General features: G+C 57.8%; 1 protein-coding gene and 1 long non-coding RNA gene across 7 annotated transcripts in view; one reads left to right on the top strand and one right to left on the bottom strand.

Moving 5' to 3' along the window:
* LOC140696528 (uncharacterized) lies at window positions 1–2347 on the bottom strand. 2 transcript variants are annotated; one of them, XR_012072994.1, is made up of 2 exons: window positions 2088–2347; window positions 1–987 (listed from the first exon to the last, which is right to left on the bottom strand). It is a non-coding gene; the product is annotated as an uncharacterized lncRNA (long non-coding RNA). The 2 variants fall into 2 exon arrangements; XR_012072993.1 differs by having other exon boundaries at window positions 1–1443.
* The window catches only part of D2HGDH (D-2-hydroxyglutarate dehydrogenase), a 27231-nt gene continuing 1842 nt past the window's right edge, over window positions 2345–27733 (top strand). For 4 of the 5 annotated variants that reach the window (XM_072962044.1, XM_072962045.1, XM_072962046.1 and 1 more), the window contains exons 1-10: window positions 2347–2392; window positions 3518–3858; window positions 8074–8131; window positions 9236–9375; window positions 9997–10190; window positions 11541–11709; window positions 13409–13552; window positions 15471–15613; window positions 17877–18042; window positions 25796–27344. In XM_072962044.1, the coding sequence (XP_072818145.1) occupies window positions 3528–3858; window positions 8074–8131; window positions 9236–9375; window positions 9997–10190; window positions 11541–11709; window positions 13409–13552; window positions 15471–15613; window positions 17877–18042; window positions 25796–26055 (1605 nt within the window). In that variant the 5' untranslated portion in view covers window positions 2347–2392; window positions 3518–3527 and the 3' untranslated portion in view covers window positions 26056–27344. Of the gene's footprint in view, window positions 2397–3517; window positions 3859–8073; window positions 8132–9235; window positions 9376–9996; window positions 10191–11540; window positions 11710–13408; window positions 13553–15470; window positions 15614–17876; window positions 18043–25795; window positions 27345–27733 lie in introns of all 5 variants that reach the window. The other variant, XM_072962048.1, reaches the window with a different exon arrangement.

Below are 27733 nucleotides of genomic sequence, written 5' to 3' on the forward strand. Positions count from 1 at the left end.
TTATAGATGATGGATATATTGTTTAATGAATAAAGTATTTTTTGGAACAAACATTCACGAATGCTTTGTTTTGGGAAACGACACAACTTCAGTGGTGTGTCCAGAGAGGAGAAGCCTATCCCACGTTGAATTCCGAGGGGGAGACTTGAGTCACCGCTACGGGCCTGGGCAGGACCCCGGGCCTCACCTCAGACAGGGCACAGCTCTGGGCCTCAGATATGTCATGGCCTTAGAAGCTGGTCCCCAAGCTCACAAGAAGGTGTGTGCTTAGGAAGGGCGTGGTTGCCTTACAGACACATCAGTGGCTTCCTCTGGGGCAGAAGCTTGCCCTGCAGGCTGTGCAGGTGCCGAGGTCCCTGTGGGGACTGAATAGTTCTCAGGACAGTTCCTTGAGGAGTGTTACAGTCAGGGTCCAGGAACCCAGCTTGGTCCCCACAGTGAGAGGCACAGCCTGCACCGATTTTCCAGGTGAAGATGGGTTCGCTGCCCCGAGTCCTTGCTGGGCTGTGATTCTGGAGGAAGGACAGTGATGCTGCCCCCGTGTCTTCCTCTGAGAGCTCCAGGGGTGACTGCCGCCATTTGTTGGGGTGACTGGGAGTAGGAGGCACCAGCCTTTTGGGGGGCAGGGTGGTAATCTGCATTGGTTCTGAATTGTTGCTAACCCCCAGAGGCCCAGGATGCCGCTGGTCTACAGGTCAGCGTGAGGCCTGCAGCGATCAGGTGTGATTAGGCAACATTTGTCTGCAAGGCTCCACGGGCCGCTCCGCGGTTTCCTTCTCAGTGCCTGACTGTGTCACTGAAATGGGCAGACTGGACAGCTGGCAGGATGCCCACGGTAGACTGAGGAACAAGGCTATCCCAAAAGGAAGGGCCGAGTGGATGTCTCCGCAGCGTCCTCTCCCTGCCAGCACAGTCATCCCAAGGCAAAACGCATCCTTGACGGGAAGATGCAGCAGTGTGTTTCCTAACACAGCACCGTTACTTCACCTGTGAAGAAGGTGGGTATATCTTCAGGAACATGGTTTATTGAAGTGGAGGTGGTGCCTCCATTTGCGTTGCTGCTCCAGGTAAGGCAGTGTGACCAGAGCAAACCATCGTCTCTAGGTACGTGCCTGTAGCCACTGACTGGCCAGCGCTGGTTCTCCTGTGCACTCGTTGTCCTACTTGGCAGAGCCACCAGCACACCTCTGTGGTCGAGACCAGGGTTCTCTACACACTCTTGCTCCCTGCAGTCCTCGGGGCCTGGACCTTCCTCATCTCAGCATCCCAAGAGGCATCCCTCCTGCCTGCCTCCCCGAGGACACATGGAATTTGAGCTGCCTCAGTGGGACATGTGGGAGCGGGGGGAAGGTGATTCTACTCTGGGTACCAGCTGCCTCCTCAGTCAGCAAAGTAGAAAACCCTGTTCATTATTGTAACTATGTAATTTAGCATATTTCAGCGCTGAAAAAGCAAAAAGGGAGCACTGAGCTAAAGGAATAATTGGAGGAAGCAGCTACCACCCCCAAGCCTGGGGATGGGGGCAACGGGAGGAAGTGGGAGTGGGCGGATTTGGATTTGGCAGCTTGGAGGAGGGGCAGTGCTCGGCATTCCGAGCTCTGAGGAGGGCTGGCGGCCTGGCCTCCCGGGAGCGGGTGTAATGTCTCAGGAGCTCAGGGAAGGAGCTGCCCTATGGAGCTGGGCCTCCCCCGAGGAGCTGTGATGAAGCTGGGGTTAGGGCGACTGGTGAGGTGCTCCATAGGAACGTCAGGCTGGAAGCTTCCTCGCTCCCCTTTGTCCCCCTCGGGTGCCACAGGCTAGCAGAGCCTGACAGGCCCCATAGAGGACACGCTGGGGCTGAGGGGCGGCAGCCTGGCACTGGGCAGGCGCAAACCTGGAGGGGCTGAGGCGGCGCAGTCCTGACAGGCGGACTCTGCTTCCCTCCTGCTGTGGTTCTGCCCTGCCGCAGCGCCGCCCCGCAGCCCGGCCCAGCTCCTCTGAAGTCCCGGCACTTGAGACCCAGGACTGGGCCTTTGTTTCAGAAAATAATCCGGGGGAGCCAGAGTCCCCTGGGGACCCCGCAGTAGGACGAAGGAGTGGGCAGTTACCGTCTGAAGCCAGGCGGGATGGACACGTGGGACCAGCGCTCGAGGAAGGGGTGGGAGGGTGTGCTGGGACCCCCGCTGGGCGGTACCAACTCCAACTGTCCCGCGGTGTAAGCTGGACCAAGCCGAGCCCCTGGGACGCAGGGGCCGCCTGGGGCCGGAGGCTGGGTGTGGGCGGAGCCCAAAGGTGGGTGTGGCCCGGGAGGGCTGGGGGCGGGGGCCGGAGGTCCTCCCGCGCGCAGGCGCAGCCCCATCCGCCCCGCCCACCCTGGCTCCGGCGGCGTGAGGCCTGCGGCGGGGACGCGGACGTGAGTGCGTGCGCGCGGCCGCCGGGGTCGTGGCTGAGGGGCTGCTGGGCTGCGGGGCTGAGGGGCTGCTGCGGGCTGGCCGGATCACGGTGTCCTCGGGGCCGACCTCGCGGGTAGACCCCGTCACGTGATCGCGCAGGCCGCGCGCCCCGGGCCCTCCGAGGGCGAGCCTGGGGCTCGCTCCGCGTCTCCTCCGGGATGAGCTGCGCGACCGCAGTCATCCGTTGCTTCCCAGCAGGGGCGGCCCATCCCCGGCCCATCCCCGGCCCATCCCCACCCCCGACCCTGGTTGTTCTCCCGGGGACCCTCGTCCCTAGTGGCTGGCCCGACGCTCCTGCTGCCGGGAGGGGTCCCGGGCAGGGTCCTGCCCTGAGCTGGCTCACCTGCCCTGCATACCCCTGACGGTGACGGTCACCGCTGGGGGGTCGTGTCATCCTCACCCCACCCGGGAGGCACGTGCTGCACCGAGGAGCGGTCGCAGGTCAAAAAGAGGCCCGTTCGTTCCCCAGGGCACACGGCGGTGTGAACCCACGCGAGGGCGCTGCCCCACTCTGGTTCCGGCGGGCCTAGCGCCCGCCCCTACCTACCCCGCCGTGGCTGTGGGGCCGCGCGGCTGTGTGCCAGCCCTGCCTCCACCCCGGCGGGCAGCCAGAAAACTGTCCCCCACGCTTTTTGTGTTTTGATTCTGGTAACATATCCACAAAACATTAAATTTACCATTTTTAAGTGTACAATTCAGTGACATCTGTCCCTTTCCCTTTTAGCACCTTAAATACTAGTTTTGTTCTTAAGGAAGAGGGGCAGAAAGGGAAATGCAGATGTGAAAATCCAGCGCCCTGGAGTGGCCTCAGTCAGGAGGGGACAGCTCAGTGACTTCCCAGGAGGTGAACCCTGCAGGGGACCACACCGGGCGAGGGCGGAGGCCTCCTGTCCTGTGTCCCCTCCAGGCCACCTCTCCCATAGTCCCAGCCACACTCCATCACCCTGCCCATGACCATGGAAGGTGCCATCTGTTTTTGGACCTCGCCTGGACTTGGGCCTTGTTGAGGTCTCTCCCAGGGCAGATGCTGCCTTTTCATTGCTCCATAGTATTCCGGAGACACGATCCGATCACTTGCTTTTTAGGGCGAGAGCGATGGTGCCCCTCCTGGTGCGCGGGCCTGCGTGGCTCTTCCAGTGGCGGGCGGCCTGCACTCTGGGAGCCTTTGTGCAGCAGAGGACCTGGGCAGGGGCGTCCAGGATCCCTGGGCTGGGCGGTCCCCTGGTTCAAAGGGGCAGCTCCTCGGCATCCTCGCGGGCTCCTGAGGTGGTGCTGACCCAGGAGCGCTACCCGGTGCGGCGGCTCCCGTTCGCCCAGGTGTCTGAGGACGACCTGGCTGCCCTCGAGCGCATCGTCCCCGGCAGGGTCATCACAGACCCGGAGGAGCTAGAAGCTCCCAATGTGGACTGGCTGAGGACCGTCCGAGGTGAGTGAGTGTCTGGTCACGCCTCATGCTTTGGAGGGTAGGAGGTGGGTTTGAGGAACAGCGTGAGCCGAGGGTTGGGTGGAGGAGCTCAGGGTCGTGTCACATATGCCTTTCTGATGCCCAATAGAAGCCGCACTGCAGTGACTTTTCAGTGTTCTGAGAACACATTTGTGCAAGTTTATCCATGGTGCACAGCATCTGCAGATTACAAGGTGCAGCAGCCCCCTGGCTGCTCCGTGGGGTGCATGTGTTAGCTACCGTTTACGTCCTCTCAGCGCCTGTTCTGGGGCCGCGTGTGACAAAGAGCCACACACAGGGCTGGAGACAACAGAAGTTTATCCTCTCAGTTCTGAGACCAAGGCGTGGGCAGGGCTGTGCTCCGCCTGGAGCCTCTCCTAGCTGCTGGGACTCCCGGTTCCTTGGCTTGTGAAAACATCCCTCCGGCCCCTGCCCCGTCGTCACACAGCCCGGGTCTCTGTGTCTCAGATCTCCCTCTATTCTCTTAGAGGGCACCTGGTTTGGATTCAGGGCCACCCTCATCCAAGATGATCTCATCTGAAGACCCTCAACTTTGTTACATCTGTAAAGACTCTTTATCCAAATAAGGTTGCATTCTCAAGTCCTGAGGGGTGGGATGTGGAGGTATCTTTTTGGGGGGCCTGTTCTCCCCACTGCAGTTTCCTGGGGCCAGATGCTGTCTGGGCACCCCTGCTTCCCCTCCTTCCACACCTGTTCCCACTGCACACGTCTGTGCACCGGCTCCGTGGTTCTCAGCTGCCTAGACCCAGCAGGCCCTTCTGATAAAAGATTTTGTGATGTCCTGTGTTCTTTCCTGAACTGCTCTCAAAGATAATGTGACCCACTTACTTAGTTACAAAAAACCAACAAGATATTTTTGCTATGGTGTTAAAGGGATCTAGAAGACAAGCAATTTACAACAAAAGGACGCGCTGAAAACTGTAACTCGGGGACACACTGCGCAGCCAGGTCCTCGGCTTGGGCCTGGACTCAGAGCACTTGGGGCGGAAGAGGAGCAGCGAGGGGTGCAGTGGTGCTCACTCAGACCCTGGGGCTGGGGGCCTTGCTGTCGGCCTGAACAGGCCCCTTCACAGCCTGGAAACCTCACATAGCCTTGAGCAAGTGGACCTGGGCCGTAGGCGCAGAGAACGAGGCGACTCTGCCCCGTGGGGAGGCCCTGCTTCTCGGCCAGGGTGCCCTCCGGTGGAAGCAGCCCCGCCCTGCCCACCACGTAAGGACCCCCATAGGGGCGAAACCACCCTGTCAAGTGCCCACCCGGCACAGCCAGCCCTGTTCCTGGCCCTGGCTCAGTGCTGCTGCCTGGGCCGACCTGAGCAGGTGGACCTCGGTGCCCAGCCCCACATGTGGGCTGCCGCACACTTGCTGTTTCCCAAGGCTGGGTCCTCCTGCCCACTGGGCTTCCGAGGCAGGGGAAGCTGTAACTGGGCAGGGTCTGCTGTCTCCTGGGGCTCTTCCCAGGAGCTCAGTGGGGCGGCGCTGGGCTAGCTCAGCTCTGAATCCACAGGGCTCCTGGCCCAGTGTCTGCTCAGTGGGCGTCAGTTGGGGCATTTGTCAAACTTTTGTTGAAATACCCCTTTATGTGGCTTTCTTTAGGAGAGAAAGCATGTCTAAGCTTCTGATCATTTAAAAGTTTAATCTCAGAGTTATCTAGAAAGCATGAACAAGGAAAAGCTCGTTAGGACCTTACAGTTTTTCTGAAGAAGTGAGATTTTATCTGACATGGACACTGTTAGTAAATATCTCCTCCTTCAAAAATTAGACCACTTGCTCACGGGGGAAGCCCACACACTTTGCGCCTGCACTGAGTGGTGGACAGCAGGCTGACCCGCAGGGCAGTGGCTGGAGCAGGAGGAGAGATGGGTGTGCAACGGGCAGGTGCTGAGAGCTGGTCGGTTCCGGCCATGTTTGGAAGAGAGGCTGGCTGATGACTGGACTGGGGTGTGAAAGAAAGTGAGCAGGGATGCCGGGGCGTTTGGCCTGAACAGTCGCAAAAACTGGATTCCATTTGCTGAGCTGAGGAAGGTGACAGGTCTGCTGGGGGAAAACCAGGAGTTTGGGTTTGGACACGTCCAGATGGACATGTGAGAGGGCCTGTCAGGCCATGGAGTAAGCTAGTCTGAGGTCCAGGGCAGGGTCCGTGTGGAGACAGGATAGGTGATGCCAGTGCCCCAAGAAGGCTGGTGACTGCTGTGGTCAGTGGAGGGGAGGGGGCCGGCCAGTGTGGTGGTGGGGCCCAGGGGGAGTGTGTCCTAGAGCTGTGTGGGAAAAGGCGGGGAGGCAGGGTCTTGAGGTCAGATGCAGCTCAGGGACAGGCTAAGACGAGACCCAGGGTGTCCTCGGGGATGCAATGAAGGCACCCCTGGGGTGGGGGGGCTGAGGCAGGCAGGGAAGTGGGGGTGGTTCATGGGGACAGGGGTCAAGAGAAGATTTCGTTTCTAGTTTTAGGGTGGGAGCGCTTTTTCAGCAGGTTTGTGATGTTGACAGGAGTGCTGAGGTAGAGAGGAAACAGTGGATGAGGCAGCAAAGACGGGGGCTGGAGCGATGTCCCAGGGGAGCGGGCGGAGGGACCCGTGCCTGGCGGGGTCGGGGCACAGTCCCAGGGCAGGTGCCGCCGGCCCCTAGGAGTGAAGAGGAGGATCTGAGCTGAGAGCCTGATCTGATCTGAGTTGAAAATCTCCCCCAGGGCCAGCAGGCTCCTGCGGAGGGCGGGACAGGGAGGGTTTAGACTTGCCGGCCACATGGCTACAGCTCTGCCCTCTGAAGTCACCGGGACTCAACTAGGGGACAGGCCAGGGTCGTGTGTGCTGTGACAGCGGTGCGTGGAGGAGGCTGGGGCAAAGAGGGTGCCTTCTGCCCTCCAAGCCCAGCAACACCCCGAGTGAGGGGGAAGCCAGCGGCCTAGGGCGAAGTTGGCTGACCTGCTCTCCTCAGGGATGGGGGCTTGGAAAGGTGGGGCTGATTTGCACTTTTTGGTGCTGCTGGAAGGTGGTGGGCAGGACGCAGGCCATGCTGAGGTGGAGGGCCATCCCCCGTGAGGGTGTGCAGAGTGGGAGGGAGGCCAAAGGCCGTGGGGGTTTCCTGACCCGATGCCCCTCGCCAGCCTGCACATCCTGGCCTCTCCAGGCTGGGCGCTTCGTTCCTTCAGTCCTGGGCAGTTTCCCCCAGTTGTCTCCGGTGATCCTCCCTCCTCTCTGCTCTGCTGTCTCTTTGTAGGGCTCCCCTGAGTAACATACGGGACCCTTTTCTCTTCCTTTCCCCTGTGAGAAAGTAAACTTCAGGGAGTGGGAGCTCTTGTCCATTTTTATTATCTGTGCCTGCAACCAGGCACCCAGGGTGGGGGCTTAAATGCTGCTGAGAAGTTATGCAGGCCTCCTGCAGGTTACTAAGGTCCCTGGACTGTGCTGTCCTAAAGTGACTGGGGCCGCAGATCTGGACACTGGACATGGTTCATGTGATGAAAAGCAAATGAGAAAGAGTTTTCAGAATCAAAAAAAAAAAAAAAAAGATAAAAATGACAGCCTGATCTCAGAGCTTGGTAAAAGTCACTGACTTAGCACAGGCAGAGCCTCTGTCTAGAGTGCTTTCCACAAAGTCAAAAGGGTAGAAAGAAGCTTGATTATGTTGGAGGCAGCAGTTGAGAACACTGACGGACAGGGCACACTAGGCACCACATAAATCATGCCAGCAGGGAATTGTAACCCGGCAAATAATGGAAGAACCCCTGAACCCACAGTGGTGTGGTTTGTGGTTCATACGTTAACACATAGGAGAGAAGGGAAGCTCCCCTCAGAGCCGAAGGCCGACTGATAACGTGTAGGTGGACGGATGGATGGAGAAAGTCACCTTTGCAACCATCCTAAGAAGTGATACAGGTGAGGGTGATGAACCGAAGCTAAAATTCACGGGGGACCACGTGCGGAGCAGCCACATAGATATTCGTGACTTCTCCAGTGTCTCCCCGCAAGACACGTGTCAATTACAAAGGGAACACCAGTAACTTGCGTGGGGAAGCCAGGCAGACGCTGCTACCCTGGGGTCCAGCCGCCTGGCTCCCGGGACCACTTCTGTCCTGGAGGTTTGCAGGCCGCCTTCACCTGGAGGGAGGGAGGGAGGAGCGTGCCTGTGGGGAGCACTGCCCACCCCCCAGTGGGGTGACAGTGCTGCTCTCTCTCACAGGCTCCAGCAAGGTGCTGCTGAGGCCACGGACGTCCCAGGAGGTGGCTCACATCCTCAGGTAACGTGTGGTGCCAGCTCCCCGCCTGCCCTCACCTCCCTGCCTGCCCTCACCTCCCCGCCTGCCCTCACCTCCGTGTGTTCCCCCGTGGTTTCCTCGCCTACGTGGGGCGTGGGACACGCAGACCCCAAGATGCAGCCAGTGACCTGGGCCCAGGAGGAGGGAGGGAAGTGCGGGTCCGGAATCTTGGACTCTTGGGGTGCCTTGTGGGCCTTGGATGGGGAGCGGCTGCAGACTCGGAGAAGGGCAGGGAAGGAAACAGACCTTTTCTTGAAAAACACGTTCTTGATTTTATATCAACACACTCTCACGTTTACTACAGAAAAATTGGAAAACATACAAAACATGAAGAAAAAAATGCAAGAGCAACTGATAATTTCTCCTCCTAAGATAACCCCTGATGGCACTGGGTTTGTCTCTCAGGGCCCTTACTGCACACGTGTGACTTTTAAACGTTATCACGTTGTGTGTAAGACGTTGCAGTCTTTTCTTTTCTTTCCGTTTGGCAGCATCCATACCCTTTCTTGGTGCTAAGTATTCTCCCAGACCTCTTTTAATGCCTGAAGAGTGTCCCCTCCACTAGTGCTCTGCACATGCTCTGTTCCAGCCACACTGGAGGCCGGCCGTCTGACGGCGGGCTGACCTGATGCGTGTGGATGCCCACTGCCCTAATCCTTACCACCAGGGCCCTCATCCCTTTAGGTCTTTGCAGAGGGTAGCCTGGTTGGGGATGAGGCAGGGCGAGACTTACAGGGGAGGGGACGTAGGGTATGGGGCGGGAGGGAGCCCAGGTGCCTGGGAATCATGGCTCTTTAGGTGAATGGGAGGGGCTGAAGCTCCTGGGAGGAGCGGCCTCTGGGGTCATCCATGACCTGGGAAGAGGCCAGCCTCCAGCTGCCCGTGCAGTTTCGTGATGGACGTTTACCCCTTCAGCCTCCCATCCTGCGTGGGGGCCGAGGAGGCACCCCTTCGCAGCAGGGGCTGGAGGCGTCCTGCCTTGGTGGCGTGGTGGGGTTTGGGGGCCTCAACCCCGGGAGTGTCCCCACGGGTGGTGGCATGGGCGTGGGGAAGAGGGACCCCGATGCCCATCCTGTGCCGTCCCAGGTACTGTCACGAGAGGAACCTGGCCGTGAGCCCACAGGGGGGCAACACAGGCATGGTGGGGGGCAGCGTCCCCGTCTTCGATGAGATCATCCTGTCTACCACCCTGATGAACCAGGTCATGAGCTTCCACGACGTGTCCGGTAAGGTGCACTGTGCGGCGGGGACTTCCCTCAGCTGCGGGCCAGGCGCTCTGGCTATGTCTGCACTGTGGTGACTTACACCCGTGGCTTGAGCTGTCGCTGTGGCCCCTTTGGCTCTGACATTTCCTGGCCACGGCAGCCCTTTCTAGGGGCATACCGGGGGGGCTCCGTGCTCATGAAGCCCCAGGGCTTGTCAGCAGGGTGCAGGGGCGGATCCTCCTTGTGGTGGGGGCACTGGGCTCCGAGGTGCTGGGCAGCACCCCTGGCCTCCATCCCCTGGATGCCAGCAGCTCCCAACCCCAAACATCTCGAGACTTATCACGCGTCGCGGGGGCCAAATCACCCCCAGTTGAGGGCCACTGCCTGATAACAACCCTCTCTTGACTGCTCCTTCCCTCCCGTAAGCGCACGTGTGTGTGTGTGTGTGTGTGTGTGTGTGTGTGTGTGTGTGTGTGTTTGTGTGTCTTTCCTTCCTTTCTCCTGAAGACAACTTCCAGGGAGGGGCAGGAGGGGTGGGGGCTGTCCTCCTCTCCTTGCCCAGGCCCCTGGTGGGGAGGCGCTCCTTGTGGGGATCTGGCTCCTCCTGAGCTGGGGCGCCTGCGGTCACTGTTTGCCTGGCAGGGGTGCTGGTGTGCCAGGCGGGCTGCATCCTGGAGGAGCTGGGCCGGTACGTGGAGGAGCGGGGCTTCCTCATGCCCCTGGACTTGGGGGCGAAGGGCAGCTGTCACATCGGGGGCAACGTGGCGACCAACGCGGGTGGCCTGCGGTTCCTTCGATACGGCTCGCTGCGTGGGACCGTCCTGGGCCTGGAAGTGGTGAGCCGGGGGCACCACTGCGGCTGTGTGTCTGAGCGCTCGCCCCACTTCCAGGATGTCTGGCCTGGCTTCCTCTGGTCCGTGGGTCAGTCCCAGGGTGGCCGCTCTTCCAGCCCTTCGAGTGGTCTGTTGCAGAGTCTCCGGATGAGACCCCCCCACAACATCCCCCGGCTCGGCCCCATCGGGTCCACACTTCCTCCTGTGTGTGGACACCTGGGCTGTCCTCTTGGGCCCCAGGTGGTGCGGGTGCAGGAAGCCACCTTGGGGGTGGGGGGACCACGTGCCAGACTGGAGATCCCGGCTCCCATGGTAACAGTACCTGGTGTCTGCTCGGTCCCACCGGATGTGTGGGTTACACACAGCACCCCGCTCAGGGCGGCTGCTCTCTGCTGCTCTCTGCTGCTCTCATGTCCACGTGAGGAGCAGCTGTGGGAACTGTCACCTTGGGCAGGTTCCTGGACCAGCGACGTTCCCCTGCATGGGCTTCCAGAGGGCTTATGCACAGAGAAGGAGCTGGATCACACCACCCTCGCTGCCCCCAGGGTCATTTCAGCCTGCAACGAACCTCAGGGTTCTCTAAGGTGTGAGGCCCCCATCTATTTACCCAAGGGTGGAAGGAGCTCAAAGCCCACGTTGGACTTCCATCTGCTAAATCACAAGCTTCCTGTAGCTTTGTTCTCTGGCTGCAGGTTATTTTTATTGTAAGTCACTTCCTCACTTTTACGAGCTGTTTCACTAAGCTTCTGACTAAATGCACAAACAAGACAGACAGGCTTACAGAGCACGATTGAGGTACTTTAGATGAGGAAAGCAGGGGTGCGTGAGCTGATGCACTGCCATTCTCTGCCTTCTCTTAGCTCCACCCCAGGTGCGCCCTCCCCCACCCCAGGTGCTCTTGCTTCACCCCAGGTGCACCCACCTCCACCCACAGGTGTGTGCCCTCCTATAGCCCCAGTGCTCCTGTTCCACCCCAGGTGCACCCTCCTCCACCCTAGGTGTGCCCTCCTCCACCCCCAGGTGTGCCCTGCCGCAGCCCTAGTGTGTGTTGCTTCAGGCCAGCTTCCCTGGAGGACTGGGCCCTGAGCTTCTGGTTGTGGTGGTGGTGGGAGATCTTCGCTGCATCTGGGAAGAGCACTCCTTCCTTCAGCCTGATGGGGCGACTTCAAGCCTGCTGTCACTGCAGGGCCCCCTGTATTCCTGGGCCAAACTGGGGTGGGGGGCTCACAACTGGCCTGGCTTTCTTGGGGTGCCCTGGGCTGGGTCAGCCTCCCCCGAGGTTGGTGGCCGGAGCCGGGTGTCTGTCGAAACTGTGGGTCGAGGCAGGAACACCGCTTCTCTGCTCTCCTGCAGGTGCTCGCGGATGGCACGATCCTGAACTGCCTCACGTCCCTGCGGAAGGACAACACGGGCTATGACCTGAAGCAGCTCTTTATTGGGTCGGAGGGCACCCTGGGAGTCATTACTGCCGTGTCCATCCTGTGTCCGCCCAAGCCCAGTGCCGTGAACGTGGCCTTCCTTGGTAGGTGCCCCCATCTGCCTCTCAGGCAGGTTCTCCAGCTGCGCTGCTGTGTGTGAGGGAGGGGACGCAAGTGGCCTCCCGGGACAGCGGACCTTGTGGGTCTGGGGCCAGCCTCCTGCCCCTGGGCAGAGCACACTTCATTCTGTAGCAGAACTGGGGCTCCGTGCTTCTCACCCCTCGGTGTTGTTTAAGTGGCTTATACTGTAAGATTCGCAAGGAAATGGTGTCACTGGTGTAAGGTCAAGGACACACTCTGTTCGTCACCGGGGGTGACGAGGGCACCCCTGTACGGCCAGCTAGGTGCCCCCTCCCCAGGGCCAGCCCTCCGCCCATGCAGGCCGCCCTGCCTCCCTTCAGCCTCGTTAGGTCTGTCCCTGCTCCTCCTCCTCTGCTGGCTCAGGCATTGTGCGCAGACCCTTATCGAGGGGTCGCCATAGGCGGCCAGCTCCCCGGGGATGTGTCCAGCTGCTGGACAGACTCAGGGACCCAGGGGCTTCCACAACCCCGTGTCTTGTAGTCGTGAGCCCTAATTCCATCTTGACTTCTCAGCCTCTCTAGTCATGGTTATTACTACGTCACAAACGTTCATTTTCTTTGCCCGGCGTTCCTTCCTGCATCAAACCCTGCCTGCGGGTCATGTCCCTTGTGCGCACCCTGTCACTTCCTGGAATGCCACTGCTGCTGTGAGTCCCCACTCTCAGTCACCCCATCCTGGAGACCCTTCTGCTCGTGCAGGCGGACACTGGTTCTCTCTCATCCTGTGGAATACTCATGGCCCCCACGTGGCTCCCCTGCTGTTGGTGGGAACCTAGCGGTCCCTGCTGCCACTGCTCTGTCAGAGTCCGCCTCTCTCTTTGGCTGACTTAAAGATTTTCTCTCTGAATTTCCTGAACTTCCGAAACCTGAGGCTTGGTGTCCCCACTTCCAGAAGCCCCCCGCCATCCCCTCCTCAGGGGCCACCCCTGTTTTCCTTCCTCCCAGATCTGTGGTTAAATGCATGGAGAATTTCTCAGTCCTCCACGTCTCCACCTCTCCCACGTTCCAGTCTTTCTCATGCTGTGTTGGTTCTGGCTGGTTTCTTCCCACCTGTTTCCAGTTCACCCATGGTCCCTTGATTCAGATACTGCCAGCCCTGTGTGTCCAGCCCTGCACCTGGCCATGGCCTCTTGTGTTCCTGGGACCTGCAGAGTTGGGGATCATTCATGGCATCTTCTGCGGGCCTCCCTGACCTCCACGGGAGCTCTCAGTGCCTCCTGCCTCTGCCCTGAAAGGCCACGTGCACCCACCCCCCCCCTGCCGTCTTCCGGCCCTTCCCACTTGCTGACACTTGACAGTCAGCTTCTGGGCACTGGGCTCCGAACAAACGTGTGGTGAATGTGCCTTGAATGGCTTACTGAGAACAGTGCAAACCTGAGCGCGGGTTGCAGTCAGAGAAATACAATTCAGCTGCTACCGAAGGCAGCCTGTCCTGGCCCTGCATTTGCAGACTTCTCAGCACCATGGGGCTCTCAGGCAGCATTTTATCTTACTCTTGATATCTGTGACCTGCATGGTGGCCGACCTGTGGGGGGCTGCCCGGCTTGCTCCTGGGGAGTCAGGTTGGCGTTGCTGCTTTAAAGGGGGCCCTGGGGGGGGTCAGCGGGTGAGGCCCTGCGTACGCGTGACCAACTGGCCTGTCCTTGTGCTGTGCCTACCGTAGGCTGTCCTGGCTTCGCAGAGGTGTTGCAAACCTTCAGCACCTGTAGGCAGAAGCTGGGCGAGATCCTGTCCGCGTTCGAGTTCATGGATGCTGAGTGCATGAAGCTGGTGGAGCTGCACCTCCGGCTTGCCAGCCCCGTGCGAGGTACCGGCCCCGCCTGCGGGGGTGGGTGGTCAGCCTTCGTTTGTCCACAGAGTAGAAGGTAGCAAGGAGCATGGCCGACCCCCACAGGTCAGCTGTCCCACAGTGTTCAGTGCAGGATTCTCTCTTAAATTCGTTTTAAATGTGCCCCTGGAGTTCATTGGGTCAAATGCTGTCTGGGTATGTAGCCCTGGGGCCTTGGAACAGCCAGACACGCTCAAGGAGCCTTCCCGTCTCCTCAAGCAGGAGACATGCTCACCTTTGGAGATAGGCCCTTCTTTCTGATTTAGTGGATGAACTCGGCACTGCAGTCCTGCAGTCACTGCGGCGTGAGTCCACACGGTGTCTCGGAAAGCAGTTGGGTGCCAGCACCTCGACGTTAAAGATGTTCAGCTGTAGGCCTTGGTGTTTTGCTCCCAGATGCGCCCGGAGGAAGTGACCGGTGCCTCACCTGACTGCCCCACTAGCATTCCACATTCTTCAGCAAAGCAGATTTGTTTCTCACGGTTCTGGGGCTGGGAGTCTGGGTCCAGGCTCCACTGGGCTTGGTGTCGGGTGAGGCCTGCGTCCTGGCTACAGGCGGCCGCTTGCTCACTGCGTCCTCACGTGGCCTCTTCTGTGTGTAGGGAGCGGACTCTCTGGGGTTGCTGCTTCTTCCTATGAAGGCATCAGCCCCATAAGATCAGGGCCCCACTCTTACGACCTCACCTAACCTTAATTACCTCCCTGAAGGTCCGATTTCCAAATACAGCCCCTTGGGAGTGGATTAGGGCTTCACCACGGGAAGTGGAGGCAGCACAGTTCAGTCCATAACAGTCACGAACACAGAAAGGTCTTTATGCTCTAAATTTTTAATGAGATGGTTCTTCAGTACGATAAAATAGGAAGCAACTTCAAGGTCCAGCCTTGAGGAAATAAGACATGATGCAACCATTCGAAAGATGGAGGGTCCCTAGACTGGTGGACAGAGGGTTCCTGGGGGATGGAGGGTCCCTGGATGGACAGATGGTCCCTGGGGTGACAGAAGGTCCCTTGGCGGAGAACATGTGGCCATGGGGCATCATGTGTGAGGGAGCGGCTCTGAACTTCATATTTAGGGCAAAGGACAGGCCACCTGCTGTGTGAGGGCCCTCAGTGACTGTGTTCGTCTCCTTGACTGCTTAGAAGAAAGACAGGAAGGAACTGTGTTGAAACATCAGTGGTGGCTATGTTTGGCAAGCTGGGAGATTTTTCTTTTTCATTTCTACTTTTGTTTTCCAAATTTCCTTTTACAAGCATTCTTTACTTTTATCATGGGAAGAAAGGCCAAAAAAGTTTAAAAGCCCCCGGTGTTCTGTGACCCACGATCAGTCTAAGAGCAGAATTTTCATCCCAGCATGGAGAAGTGCCAGTGTCTGAAAAACACTCGTTCTCTTTGTGAAAGAATGAACTTGCAGTATTTTTCTGGAAGAAACTGAATGCAGGGTTGAAAGAACAGTGCATTCAGTGTGTTCTCATTCATTGATGTCAATGACATAAAAAAATCACAGTAGCCTTGGGGAAAATAGAGCTTAAAATTTTTCTAAATAAGTTAGTAATGCACATTTTTAAAAAGCTTCGAAAAGGAGACACTTTGGGTAAAAAGCACGGGCTGTTGCAGGAGCACTCTCTTTAGCTGTGGGGCGGGGGTGGGGTAAGAGTAGCCCTCAGGCACCCTGCCCCACCCAGCACCAAGATGTACAGCTTCTCGGCCCTCCAGGCAGCACGGTCTGTTCCCGTGAAAGACCTGTTCTTAAACCGTCTGAAATTCAGCCTGAGTGGCCAGTGCCTGTTCTGTGGGCAGCACCAGAGCCGTTGAGGGTACTGCAGCTGCTGGCCAGAGCTGTCCTGACTCTCGGCCGACCCCGCTGCCTCCGCTCACCCTGCCTTCTGCCCCTTCCAGAAAGTCCGTTCTATGTCCTCATCGAGACCTCGGGTTCTGGAGCGGGACATGATGCCGAGAAGCTGAGCGCCTTTCTGGAGCAGGTCCTGGGCTCTGGGCTGGTGACTGATGGGACCCTGGCCACCGATCAGAGGAGGATCAAGGTATGTGCTGCGAGCCCCGCCTTCCCCTGCTTCAGCTCATCCTGGCATCTGAAGGTTAGAGAGTGAGGACGGTGGCTGAACATGAGCGGGTGTCCTTGACCTGACCAAGTCTCCTCTTTGGAAACCACTCTTGGTGCCTGGATAACTTTCATTAGTGTTTCAGACAGGCAGGACGAGCTCGAGGGGCTGTGGGTGGGTTGGTGGGAAGCCAGGCCAGTTTTCCCAGGAAACATGTTGATGTTGGCACCAGAGAGTGACTCGGAAGGAGGGGCGGGTCTAGGGCAGTGGGGGCCAGCAGCTCCCATTTTCTGTGGTGGCCTCTGGGCTGCAGGGTGGAGAGTGGCCAGCAGGGGGCGGCAGGTGCAGGACTGGGAAGGCAGAGAGGAGCTGGGGGCCAGTGGGGAGCAGGATCTCGGCCTCGTTGACCTTCTTTGGCTCCTTTATCTTCACACTTGACATGTATGTTCACTAAATATTACCTGTGAGGGATTGTTCGCCGGTGCCTTGTCCAGGCGAGGTGGCCTGAGCACGGCCCTGGGCTGCGTGCTGGGAAGGCCCTGACTTCTGAGCCCTGATTTCGGACCCCGGCCCTGGCCTGTCATCCTGGGGGCCTTCACCACCTTTCCGTCTCAGTGCTCCCTCCCCTCCCATCCTTTGGCAATTTCCTTGCTCCCAGTAGACGTGGCTGGGCATCCCGGGCTGTGCCCTGGGGGCTGTGTCCTGGTGTGTGCTCCACTGGAGGAACGGGGGTGACTTGTTCACACTCAGGACCCCCAAGTGCCCTCCTCTGTCCTCAAGAAGCAGAGCGTGCCGGGGTTTCCTTTCCAGTCTCCCGCTGTTTTCAGGGAGGAATGTCCAGGCCTCAGGGACTGCATTGCAGAGGCCCCTGCTCCCTCCGTGCACATGGTGGCGCCTCCGAGCAGCGGTGGCCCTGGTCCCCTCTCCTGAGTCTCCTGATCTGGGGACCAGCCCTGACCAGCAGCCCTGTCTCCACCATTGCATTGTTTTCTTGGTAGGAAGAAGGCAGGGGCTGGGGGGACACTGTGTGCTCGGGCTTCTGCTCAGGGCAGCAGATGGCTCTGCGTAAAGCTCATCAGATGGGGCGAGTGGCCTGAGCTGTCTGCTGGCCTCTGGGTGGGGCACCCCTCTCACTGGCGGGCAGTGCAGCCTGCCTCTGTGCTCGGTGCTGGCCAGGTGACATGAGAGGGGCTGGGCCGGGTGACACGGGAGGGGCTGGGCTGGCTTCCCTCCGAGGTGGGGGCTTGGGGGGCAGTCAGGAGGACGTCTCTGAAGGGGCATTTGAGCACAGAGGGGTCGGAGGTGGGAGCGAGGAGCCCTGTGCAGGAGCACAGAGGCCCTGAGGGGCTGGTGCCTCCTGTATTCCAGAACATTCTGGAGACTGAGTGAGGGTGGGCCGGGGTGGGGCAGACTGCTTGGCTGCTGTAGGACACCATGGACCTGGGTGGATGTAGCAGGGCCTGCGGGGACTCAGTCCAGCCTTACAGGTATATCTCTGGGCTCTGGGTATGTGAGGAGTTCAGGCCAGTAGGAGCTGCTGATGGTCAGGGTTCTGAGTGTGGGGGCAGGGTGCAGAGGGACCACAACTTGTAAAAGTCTGTGAGCTGTTTGGGGAAATCTGGACACTGGCTGGATATTCCGTGGTGGTGAGGAATTACTGTCGTTTTTTAGAGGTGATCATTGCACTGTGGGTATGTTAAAAAAAGAAGAGAGTTTTCACCTTGTAAAAGAATTGCCTTGCTGTGAGGTTTCCCCAAATGGGGGAGGTGGGTATACGGGGGCAGGACAGGGACAGGCCCAGGTGGGACACTCCGTGTGCTCGTCCCTGCTCTGAATGTCCAAAGGACAGCTGCATCTTCGGAGGCTAGGAGGGCGCAGACTGGGTTTTCAGGGGGCAGCGTTGCCTGTGAGGCCACCCGGCCTCGCTCCCTGCTCCAGCCGCCCCCTGCCCCAGCCACCGCACCCCTGGTCCCCGAGTCCCGCTCTGACCCCTGACCCCGACCTTGCTGAGGGCCTGCATCACGGGGTCAGCCCATGTGCTTGGAGTGTCCCCTCCATCTCAAGGGGCCCTGGGACTGAGTGCTGGGCTCTGCACGCTTTTGGGGGCCAGCCTGCATTAGCGCTGGTCCCGACAGTGCGTTTCTGTCACCTCCCCAGTCACCCCATGGTGGCCTCCCTGAGTGCTGTCACCACAGACGCCCCTGCCTGACACGGTGTGACTGTGCCTGTTCCCCCTCGGTTCCAGATGCTGTGGGCCCTGAGGGAGAGGATCACAGAGGCCCTGAGCCGGGATGGCTACGTGTACAAGTACGACCTCTCCTTGCCCGTGGAGCGGCTCTATGACCTCGTGTTGGATCTGCGCACCCGCCTCGGCCCGCGGGCGAAGCACGTGGTGGGCTACGGCCACCTGGGTGAGCACCCCAGTCTGTGGACACCTGTGGCTGCTCCACACCCTCCCCTGTGCTGGAGGGGACCCTCATTACTTCACCGTTCTCTAGGGTGTTTTGGGAAAGACTGCCGAGGTCTGGTCTCGGTGGCATGCTTGTGGGTCTGGCTGGGATGTGGAAAGAGGGGGACCCTTAACCCGGGCATCCCGCGTCCCTCCGGGGGCCATGTCACTTTCCCAATGTTTGATAAAGAGCTCTCACTCCTCTGCATCTCTTCACATGGAGAGAGTTTAAAGCTGGTTTGGTTAATTATTTTTTGCAGAAAAATTATGCTTTATAAGTTATTAATTCACGGGAAGGAAATTCTTTGTTCCCCTCAATTCCTGGCAGCCTGTGGAACAGGCATCTCAAAGCCCCTTTCACAGGGCAGGTGTGGTAGCGGGTAGGGCGAGGGTCTGGCCCAGGGACATGGGGTGTCACCTGCCTGGAGTCTCCCTCCGCCCCACCCTGTCTACACCATGGGGTCCAGGTACCACCTCCTGGGGTTGTGGGAGGGTTTGAGAAAGTGGGGTGAGGGGTGCTGTGAAGGCTTGCCCTGCCCGGCATGGCTCCGACTGCCTGGTGTGGAGAAACTGTCTTAGGACGGGGTTCGGGGGCGCGCATCCCTCGCTCGTGATCATAACCGGCTGAGTGGTTCAGGAGCTCGCCCGAATTGCCAGCCTGGTGAGCGCCTTGTCCAGTGTTTGATGGACAAGAGGAGATAACCTGCACTATTGAAACAAAAACAGATTCAGCGTTGGCAGCAGCACCCCCAAGTGTGGGGGGGTGGGGAGTGGGCGTCTCCCTGGGGCCCTGAGCTGGGGCAGTGGCAGACAGGTGAGCCCCTGAGACCTGCCAGTGGCTCGGGGTGGCCGCTTCCGTGGAAGGCCAGCTGGTGAGGCGCACCTGTGAAGGACAACACCTGAAACCTGGGGGAAGGAAACACAGGTGAATGTCTGTGTGACCTAGAGGTGTCTTCACAGAACACAGGAGCTATAACCCTGCACTTAATCAGACTGAGAACCTGAGCTCGGTGGCAGTAAATGCTTGTGTTCTTCCAACAACCTTGGTGGGAACGTCGGCAGGCAGAGGGTTTTGAGGGAGGCCTGGGAGGTGTGGCTAGGACCCGTGGTGGGCTCGTGGGGTGGCTGGGAGCCCTGGCCCAGGGTCTGGAAGGTGACACCTGAGCGGGAGGGGGTGTGGGCAGGAGGGCCCCTGCACCGGGAGGTGGCCCGTGGGCGCGGCCAGCAGCTGGGCAGGCTGGAGGTGCCTGGCTCCCCAGGTGCTGACTCCAACCTCTCTGCCCCTGAGAAGAAGCCATCTCTGTTAGAGATGGAAGGAGGGCTCCCACTGTAAGTCGAGGATGAAGGTGGAACTTGTCAAACGCTTTCTCTGCGTCTGCTGAGTGGCTGGAGCTTGTCTTCCTTTGATCAGCCTCCCAGGTGACTCCAGACCCTCTGGGCAAGTGGCTTTGTGTCTTGGAATAAGCCCAGCGTGGCCGTGATCCTTTCTGTGTCTTGTCTGATTCCGTTTATTTATCCTGTGTAGGGTTTTCCCCATTCTGTCTTGGGAGGCTCCCCTCTTCTGTCCAGGATGGGTCGGCCTCAAAATCACAAAATGGTTTAGGGATCGTCTCTGGAAGAGTCTGGGTCAGGCTGAAGTGACCTCCTCCTTGAATGTGTGGTAGACCCTGCAAACGAAGGCACTTGGGCCTGAAGTTCCTTGTGGGTATTGGGGCGGGGGTGGGGGCTTGACTGCAGACCAAGTTACTTAGCAGCTGCAGGACTGCCCTGGCTCTCCTTTTCTTCTGAATTGGTTTTGGCCATTTTTTCCTGGGAATTTGCCCATCTCCCGTAAGATACGGAGGTGTCAGCATCCTGTCGTTAACAGTATCCCCTCGTTTCCTTTGTGCCGTGTGTGGCACTGGGGGAGCTATGTGACTCCTGATTTGGCTCATTTCTTGTCTCTGTCACCTGAAGAAAAGTGTGCAGCCTCAGAGTTGTGAGTTGTTTTGTTTGGGGCAGTACTGAGACTTCAGCCCGGGAGGCAGCCGCTCAGTAGCTCGGAGGGACTGCTCCAGAGAGGTAAGGGAGGGGCTGGGGTATAAAGGAGTTTTTGCTGGGAAAAAACCCCCCATGTATTCAAACATCAAAAGATCACCACTAATCATAGAAAACAGACACCTCGAGTTAACGATTTTAGTTCGTTTCTCTGAATGGGAAGATTCAAGAGTCTCGGCCCACTGACGTCATTCCTCGGACGTGCACCTCAGCCTCCGGGGACAGGATGCAGAGCACACGTGCTCCTGCTCCTCTGCCTGCGTCCGACTTCCCCTCCGGGCCCGGCCTGACCCTTGTTTCCTGGAACGGCGGCCACACTCCCCGCGCCTGCTCTGTCTTGCCTTTCCTGCTGTTGCCTGGGCCCTTTCCCTCCCTCCTCCACTCAGGCGTGCACACCTGCTTCCCTAACCTCATCCGTTAAGTGCTTAGCTCACTGATTTTCAGCCTTCTTGCTTCTCTGTGTAGGTGTTTAAGTTTTCCTCCGCCTGGTCCCCCTGGTGTTGGTTTTCAAACAGTGAGTCTGTTTCTTACTTGTCAGGCTCCACAGGTTCTCTGATGCGCCCAGAGCGATCCCTGGGGTCACACCTGGCTCAGGAATCCCAGTTGTCTGCTGCCAGGGCAGTGCCCCGTGTGTTGCTGACACTGCTGGGCGCCTGGTGCCGGCGGGGCGGGGCCCGGAGGCCCCGGGGTTCTCCCTGAGCTGTGCTTGTCGCAGCTGCTGAAGTGACTTCGGTCTGTGGTAGAGCCCACCCGTTTTTGTTTTTGTTTTCATTTTTCAGTTTTATTAGGTAAAATTGATACAATGTGACCGCACGCTACAATATATTGCACGTAAATACATATATACTGCACATATCTTTAAAAATTTACATATGTGTATTGTTCATTGTTTCTAAGAACAGCTTAGAGCTTTAGCTTTTTAAACTTACGTAGTTATCAAAGGAATAAAGCCAACCACAGAACAAGAATGAACAGAATGTGGTGATCCAGTCATAAAGGACAGTCACATGTGCTTACACATATTCAGTAGTCAGTCATTCAAGGTACAGATAATAAGTAGTTCATTTGTGTCCCTTTTTTAGATTCCACATGTGCGCGACAGCATGTGGCATTTTTCCTTCTCTTTCTGGCTCACCAGTTCCCACCCGTGTGCCAGCATTCTCATTATCTCTCAGTCCTGAACATTTCCTAATTTCTGTGGTCATTGCTTCTTTGACCCACGAGGTAGGTAGAATTGTGTTTTAAATTTCCAGACATATGGGAGTTTTCTAGCCATTTTAAAGTTTATTGACTTGTTAATTGCACTGGGGCAGAGACTTGGGTCTAACACAGCAGTTGTTGACCCTCAGCTCCAGCTCAGGATGTGGTCAATATTCAGGACTCTTTGGTGTGTGCTCAAGAGGGCTGTGCCCCCTGCAGTCAGGGGACCCATGTTTGTGCAGGTCCTCCAGATAAAACATGTATGCTGTGCTGCCAAATCATCTGGAGCCTGCTGGCCGTCAGCGGCTGACCGTGACACAGGGCTCCTCTGTTCCTCCTGGTAGAATGTGGGGGATTAGGACTGACACCTCATTCTGGCAAATTAACTCTTGTCATGCTGGACTGACTTTTTATCTCTCGGGTTGCTTTTGCCATGGTACTTTGATATTATACAGTAACACTAGCTCCCTTTTATATAGTGTTTCCCTGACATGTTTTTCTTCCTGTTACTTTCAACATTTTTCTGTCCTTGTGATTTAGACATGTCCCTTGTAGACAGCACACAGCTGGGATTTTTGTCTTTTAACTAGAGTGATTAGCTTTTTTTATGTAGGGAAGGGAAAGCTTAATTTTTTCCCTCTGCCCTCTTAGGTTCTTTGTCTGGGCCGTGGTAAATTAGACAGCAAAAGACAGATTAACAAGAGAAGAACACATGCATTCATTCATGGGCATCATACCTGCACAAGGGAGGCTGAGGGGGATGTTAGAACTTGGGCTTCTGGAGCATTTTAGCAAAGAACAGTGCACTTTGGAGATGCACAGACAAGGAGGGGCTTCCAGGGGGGCAGCTGTGGGAAGGTGAAGCGCACATGGGAAGCTGAGGGCAGGAGGCTGCTGCCCCCGTTCCTCTGGTCCAGGCTGAGCTGGTGACTCTGTCTCTGTCCTTCTTGGAGTGCGGGGACAGGGGGCCTTTTATGCATTCACGCCCTGCTTAGCGGTGACTGGCGGGGTCGGGGGCAGAGAACTTTCCTTGTGTCGGTTTCTTCTCAGTTGCCTTCAGCTCAAAATAAATGTTATGCCAACGTGGCCCATTTTGGGGTGGCATGTCCGCTGCCCCTCATTTAGATACGCCGCGGATCCTCAGTGACCTGGATTCGTCTGACTTTGGGCCTTCTATCTATCTGTCCCTCATTTCTTCTTTACTTCTTGTTCTCTAACTTAATTAACTTCGTTTGGTTGATGTGTTTTCTCGTTTACTTTGTTTCTACGTCCTAGTTGAGGAATTGTGCGTGTCTGTCTGTCCTTTAGGTAGTAGCCTTCAAGTTGTAGCTTAGCTTACCAGGTTCTAAGCTAATCAGTATCAGTTTCCCCCTCCCAAACAGTGTGCTGGTTCATTTTAAGTGCCAGCTTGGTGAGGAGTGGCGCCCAGATGCTTGGTCAGATGCCCATCTAAATGTTGCCGTTAAGGTGTCTGTAAGATGTGACCAGAGTTTAAATCCGCGGACTTGGAGTAGAGCAGCTGACCCGCCGGAACACGAGGGCCTCACCCAAGCTGAAGGCCTCGAGAGAAGAGACTGGGGCCCCTGAGGAAGAGGGGTTCTTCCTTCTGATGGCCTGACTCCCTTGCACCGTCAGCCCGTCCTGGGTCTCCAGCCGTGGGGCTGCCTGCAGATTTCTGACTTGCCAGCCCCGCAATTTTGGGACCAGCTCCTTAAGATCAACCTCTCTGTCTCTCCGTCCCCCACCCCACGTGTTGTAATGCACCTGCACGTGTCCTGCCCATTTTTTGGTTGAGTTGCTTGTTTTTGTATGTTTGTTTGTTTTTACTAGTAAGCTGTATGAGCTGTTTGTATATTTTGGAGATTACTCCCTTGTTGGTCTCATCATTTGCAAATATTTTCTCCCATTCAGTAGGTTGACTTCTCATTTTGTTGATGATTTCCTTATCTGTGCAAAAGCTTTGAGGTTTAATTAGGTCCCATTTGTTTATTTTTGCTTTTATTTCCATTACTCAAGGAGACGGATCCAAAAAAATATTGCTGCGATTTATGTCAAAGAGTGTTCTGCCTCTGTTTTCCTCTATGAGTTTCATAGTATCTGGTCTTACATTTAGATCTTTAATCCATTTTGAGTTTATTTTGGCATATGGTGCTAGAGAATGTTACAGTTTCATCCTTTTACATGTACCTGTTCAGTTTCCCCAGCACCACTTATGGAAGAGACTGTCTTTTCTCCATTGTATATTTTTGACTCCTTTGGGCTTCATCTGTGGGAATTTTTTGAGGCCTGGGTGGAGGTGATTTGCTCGTGCCAGGTATGGGGAGGGTGAGGGGTGGGGTGGGGTGGGGTGGGCCCCCCCACCTCCAGCCTGGAATGTCTTTCATCTTCATGTTCTTAGCTCAGTGTCTCTGGGACCAGGAGGCAGTGTGAATTCTGCTGCAGGTCTCTACCAGCTGGTTGATGCTGTGAATATTTGGGAATCAGTGGAGATGAGTTTCTTTCCACAATTTTCCTTGGGAAAGTCCCTCGATAGGAGTGTTTTCTGAGTCTTCCCCCGATTATATCAGTGGTGACCACTTTTGATTTGCTTGCTATGTTTCACAAATGTGCATGGAGGGAGGGGCCATACGAGTCACCTGTCAGAGTCCCCAGGTCACCTGGTCAGAGTCCCCAGGTCACCTGGTCAGAGTCCCGAGGTCACCTGGTCAGAGTCCCCAGGTCATCTGGTCACAAGCCCCCAGGTCACCTGGTCAGAGTCCCCAGGTCATCTGGTCAGTGGCCCCCAGCTCACCTGGTCAGAGTCCCCAGGTCACCTGGTCAGAGTCCCGAGGTCATCTGGTCAGTGGCCACCAGCTCACCTGGTCAGAGGCCCCCAGGTCACCTGGTCAGAGTCCCCAGGTCACCTGGTCAGAGTCCCGAGGTCATCTGGTCAGAGTCCCCAGGTCACCTGGTCAGAGGCCCCCAGGTCACCTGGTCAGAGTCCCGAGGTCATCTGGTCAGTGGCCACCAGCTCACCTGGTCAGAGGCCCCCAGGTCACCTGGTCAGAGTCCCGAGTTCATCTGGTCAGTGGCCACCAGCTCACCTGGTCAGAGGCCCCAGGTCACCTGGTCAGAGTCCCCAGGTCACCTGGTCAGAGTCCCGAGGTCATCTGGTCAGAGTTCCGAGGTCATCTGGTCAGTGGCCCCCAGCTCACCTGGTCAGAGTCCCCAGGTCACCTGGTCAGAGTCCCCAGGTCACCTGGTCAGAGTCCCGAGGTCATCTGGTCAGTGGCCACCAGCTCACCTGGTCAGAGGCCCCCAGGTCACCTGGTCAGAGGCCCCCAGGTCACCTGGTCAGAGTCCCCAGGTCACCTGGTCAGAGTCCCGAGGTCATCTGGTCAGTGGCCACCAGCTCACCTGGTCAGAGGCCCCCAGGTCACCTGGTCAGAGGCCCCAGGTCACCTGGTCAGAGTCCCCTCGTCATCTGGTCACAAGCCCCATGCCTGCTCCCCTTTGCCCCCATGTTGCCTCTTTGCTTTTGTTTCAGCCTCTGGGAGTCCTTCTCTGGCTTCCAAGGCTCCCTGCCCCTCAGCATAGCAGCATCCCTCCCTGGGCCTCCCCCACTGGCCCTTGAGTGGACATGGGGCCTCCCTCTGTCCCTTACCAGCTCCCATGGTGGCTTTGTCTGCTGTTCACTCTGACAACTCCTGGGTGTTCACCTCCCAGGCTGTGCTCCCTGCCCCCAGCCCCCAGGCCGTGGTGACCCCACATCTGTTGTCCTCTTCTGTCCTCTCCCCAGTGGGCATGGGCCCACCCTGGCCCTCCTCTGGCCAGAGTCCAGCCAGCTCCTGGCCCCAACCCTGGCCTCTTACCCGCGTTGACTTGATTAACCCTGTGCTTCTTGCCATTGCTTTCGGGCCCATGGGCGGTGAGCCAGGCCATACCCAGGACCACTGGACAGTTGAGGGGGTCCTGAAGGCCAGAGGGTGGGGTGGGTGGCTGAGCAGACCAAAAAGGAGGCATCTGGGGAGCCAGGACTTCGTGGTGGGCGTTGTCTGGGTGGCGTTGGAAATGGTGTCCTGGAGGTAGAGGACCCCCCTGGCATCCATGAGGGACATCTGCAGTGTGGGGATGCCCTGGGTGCCCGGAGACCCCGTCTGGTGGCCGCATCGGTGGTCTGGCCCTGGCTCGCAGCTGGGTTGGTGTTCGGTCACTCAGCCTGGAGCCCTCAGGGGGCCATGTGGGTCGGGCGGGTGGGGAGAACATGAAGAGGAAAGTGTGTGAAAGCCAAGGGAGCTGTGACCCCCAAAAGAAGGGTGGTCACCAGCAGGCCGCTGTGTCACTCAGGTCAGTGGCCAGTGGCCCGAGGGGCTGGTGTCAGACTGTGAGGACAGACAGAGGCGGGGGTGGGACCGGACTGGGCCTTTCCAGGAGGGCTGGGGGCTCTGGAGGAGGGGCGGGCCAGCCTGACCTGCCTGTCCCTGTCCCTGTGCTTCCAGGGGACGGCAACCTGCACCTCAACGTGACGGCCGAGGCCTTCAACGCATCGCTACTGGGCGCCCTGGAGCCCTATGTGTACGAGTGGACAGCCAGGCAGCGGGGCAGTGTCAGTGCTGAGCACGGCCTGGGCTTCAAGAAGAGGGATGTCCTCTGCTACAGCAAGCCACCTGAGGCCCTGCAGCTTATGCAGCAGCTCAAAGCCCTGCTGGACCCCAAGGGCATCCTGAACCCCTACAAGACGCTGCCCACCCGTGCCTGACTGCCCCTGGGGTTGGTGGGAGCCTCTGGAGGGGCTGTGATCCTGACTTGGATTTGCCCATGGGTGGGCCTGCAGGCCTGGCGTGGGCTCGGAGGGCTTCCCTCCAGTGGAGCCAACAGCTGGGGGGAATTGGCCTCCTGGTCAGAGGGGCTGGGAACGGCCCTGCGGAGCCTGGGACACAGGGCTTGGGGCAGGACTCTTTGGGGTCTGCTGGTTCTGGGGTTGCTGAGCGGAGATCCGCCCAGTCTGATCTGCCTGTCCTCTGGGCGGGCGCTCCGTCCCTTTGCAGGTTCTGAACAGGCTGGGAGGGAGAGCAGTTCTGTCTGCTCAGAGTAGATCAGGCCGCCCCTTCCTTGCCTGTGGCCCCCGGAATTCTGCCTCATGGGGTGCAGCCCTAGGAGGGGGCATGGGGGTCCTTCTGCTGGTCCCACACTGTGCGAACCTCCCAGGGGCCTGGGCAGAGGTGATGAACTCCATGTGGGCTGGGAGCGCTGGGAGGCTGGTCCGTCTGAGGCTCTGATCACCAGAGCCTGGGTCTTCGGCACTATAAGGACGACTGGGGACCGGTGACTGCTGGTCATGTTTGAGGCAGAGTGACAGGAATGCCCCCACCCTGGGAGGTATCATCTCCCCGTTTTCTAGAAGGCCCATCAGTTGACAAGACCGTTGTCAGAAGCCAGGCGTTTATTTCTCGCACTTGGTGGTTTGCTGTGTTGTGTTCACGGAGATGAGTGTTCCCGGTTCTGCTTTTACCATGATTGTCAGTGGTGTCAGGTGAGAAGCCCTGCCAGGCACAAGCAAGGCATCTGCGACAGAGCGGTTTCCAGACACGACGTCACTTACCCTGATGGGTTCTCCTGTTGACTTGGTCCCTGGGGCAGCTGCTGGGGCTGTGGAGACAGTCTGGGAGGTTGGACATATGTTTCCTCTTCCTGGCTGCCATGAACTTCCAGTAAAAATGGGAATTGGTCATGACACTCTCCTTTCTTCTGTCACTAGGAGCATGATGTCATAATAGCCCACGTGAAGTGCCTGTGTACCATGTTCCTAAAGCACCCGAACATCAGGGCTGACAGAGTGACCCGGGGCTGGATCCTGTTCCTGTCCCCACCCCCGTCCCCACGCCATGTCCCTTGCGCCCATGCCCCACTGTGTGACGCAGCCCTGTCTTGTCCGGCCCCTGGGGCATGGTCTCCGTTTCCTGAAGCTCAGAGGCCGGTCAGTTCTTGTTGGTGATGTGCAGGGAGGGGCTCTGTGGTACAGAGTGACTTTCCATAAAAAGCTTTAGGGTAAGTATGTTTCTTTTGGAGAATGAAAATAATGCATGAATTATTAAAAGTCTCTAATAAAAAGTGGGGCCTTTTAGCTGGAGTAGGGGTGGGGCTTTGAGACAGTGGCCTAGTGACCTGGGTGGAAGGGAGGAAGTAGCAGGAGGAACTCTGTTTCCGGGAAGGATGAGTTGGCCCCCAAGATGCCTAAAAGTGAAGTAGGAACTGTTTTCCTGCAGTTCATTCCTGGGGCTCACCCCAAGAATCCACCTGTGCACAGGTGCACATGCAGACACAGTGCACACACAGGCACACGTGCACACTTGCACACGTTGGTGTGCCCCTGGGACGTGCACGGAGCACTGTCTGTAGGTGGTCAGTCACTGGCCAGGCCATCCAGGTGCCTGTTG

This window comes from Vicugna pacos, chromosome 5, assembly GCF_048564905.1.
Source record: "Vicugna pacos chromosome 5, VicPac4, whole genome shotgun sequence".
NCBI lineage: Eukaryota > Metazoa > Chordata > Mammalia > Artiodactyla > Camelidae > Vicugna > Vicugna pacos.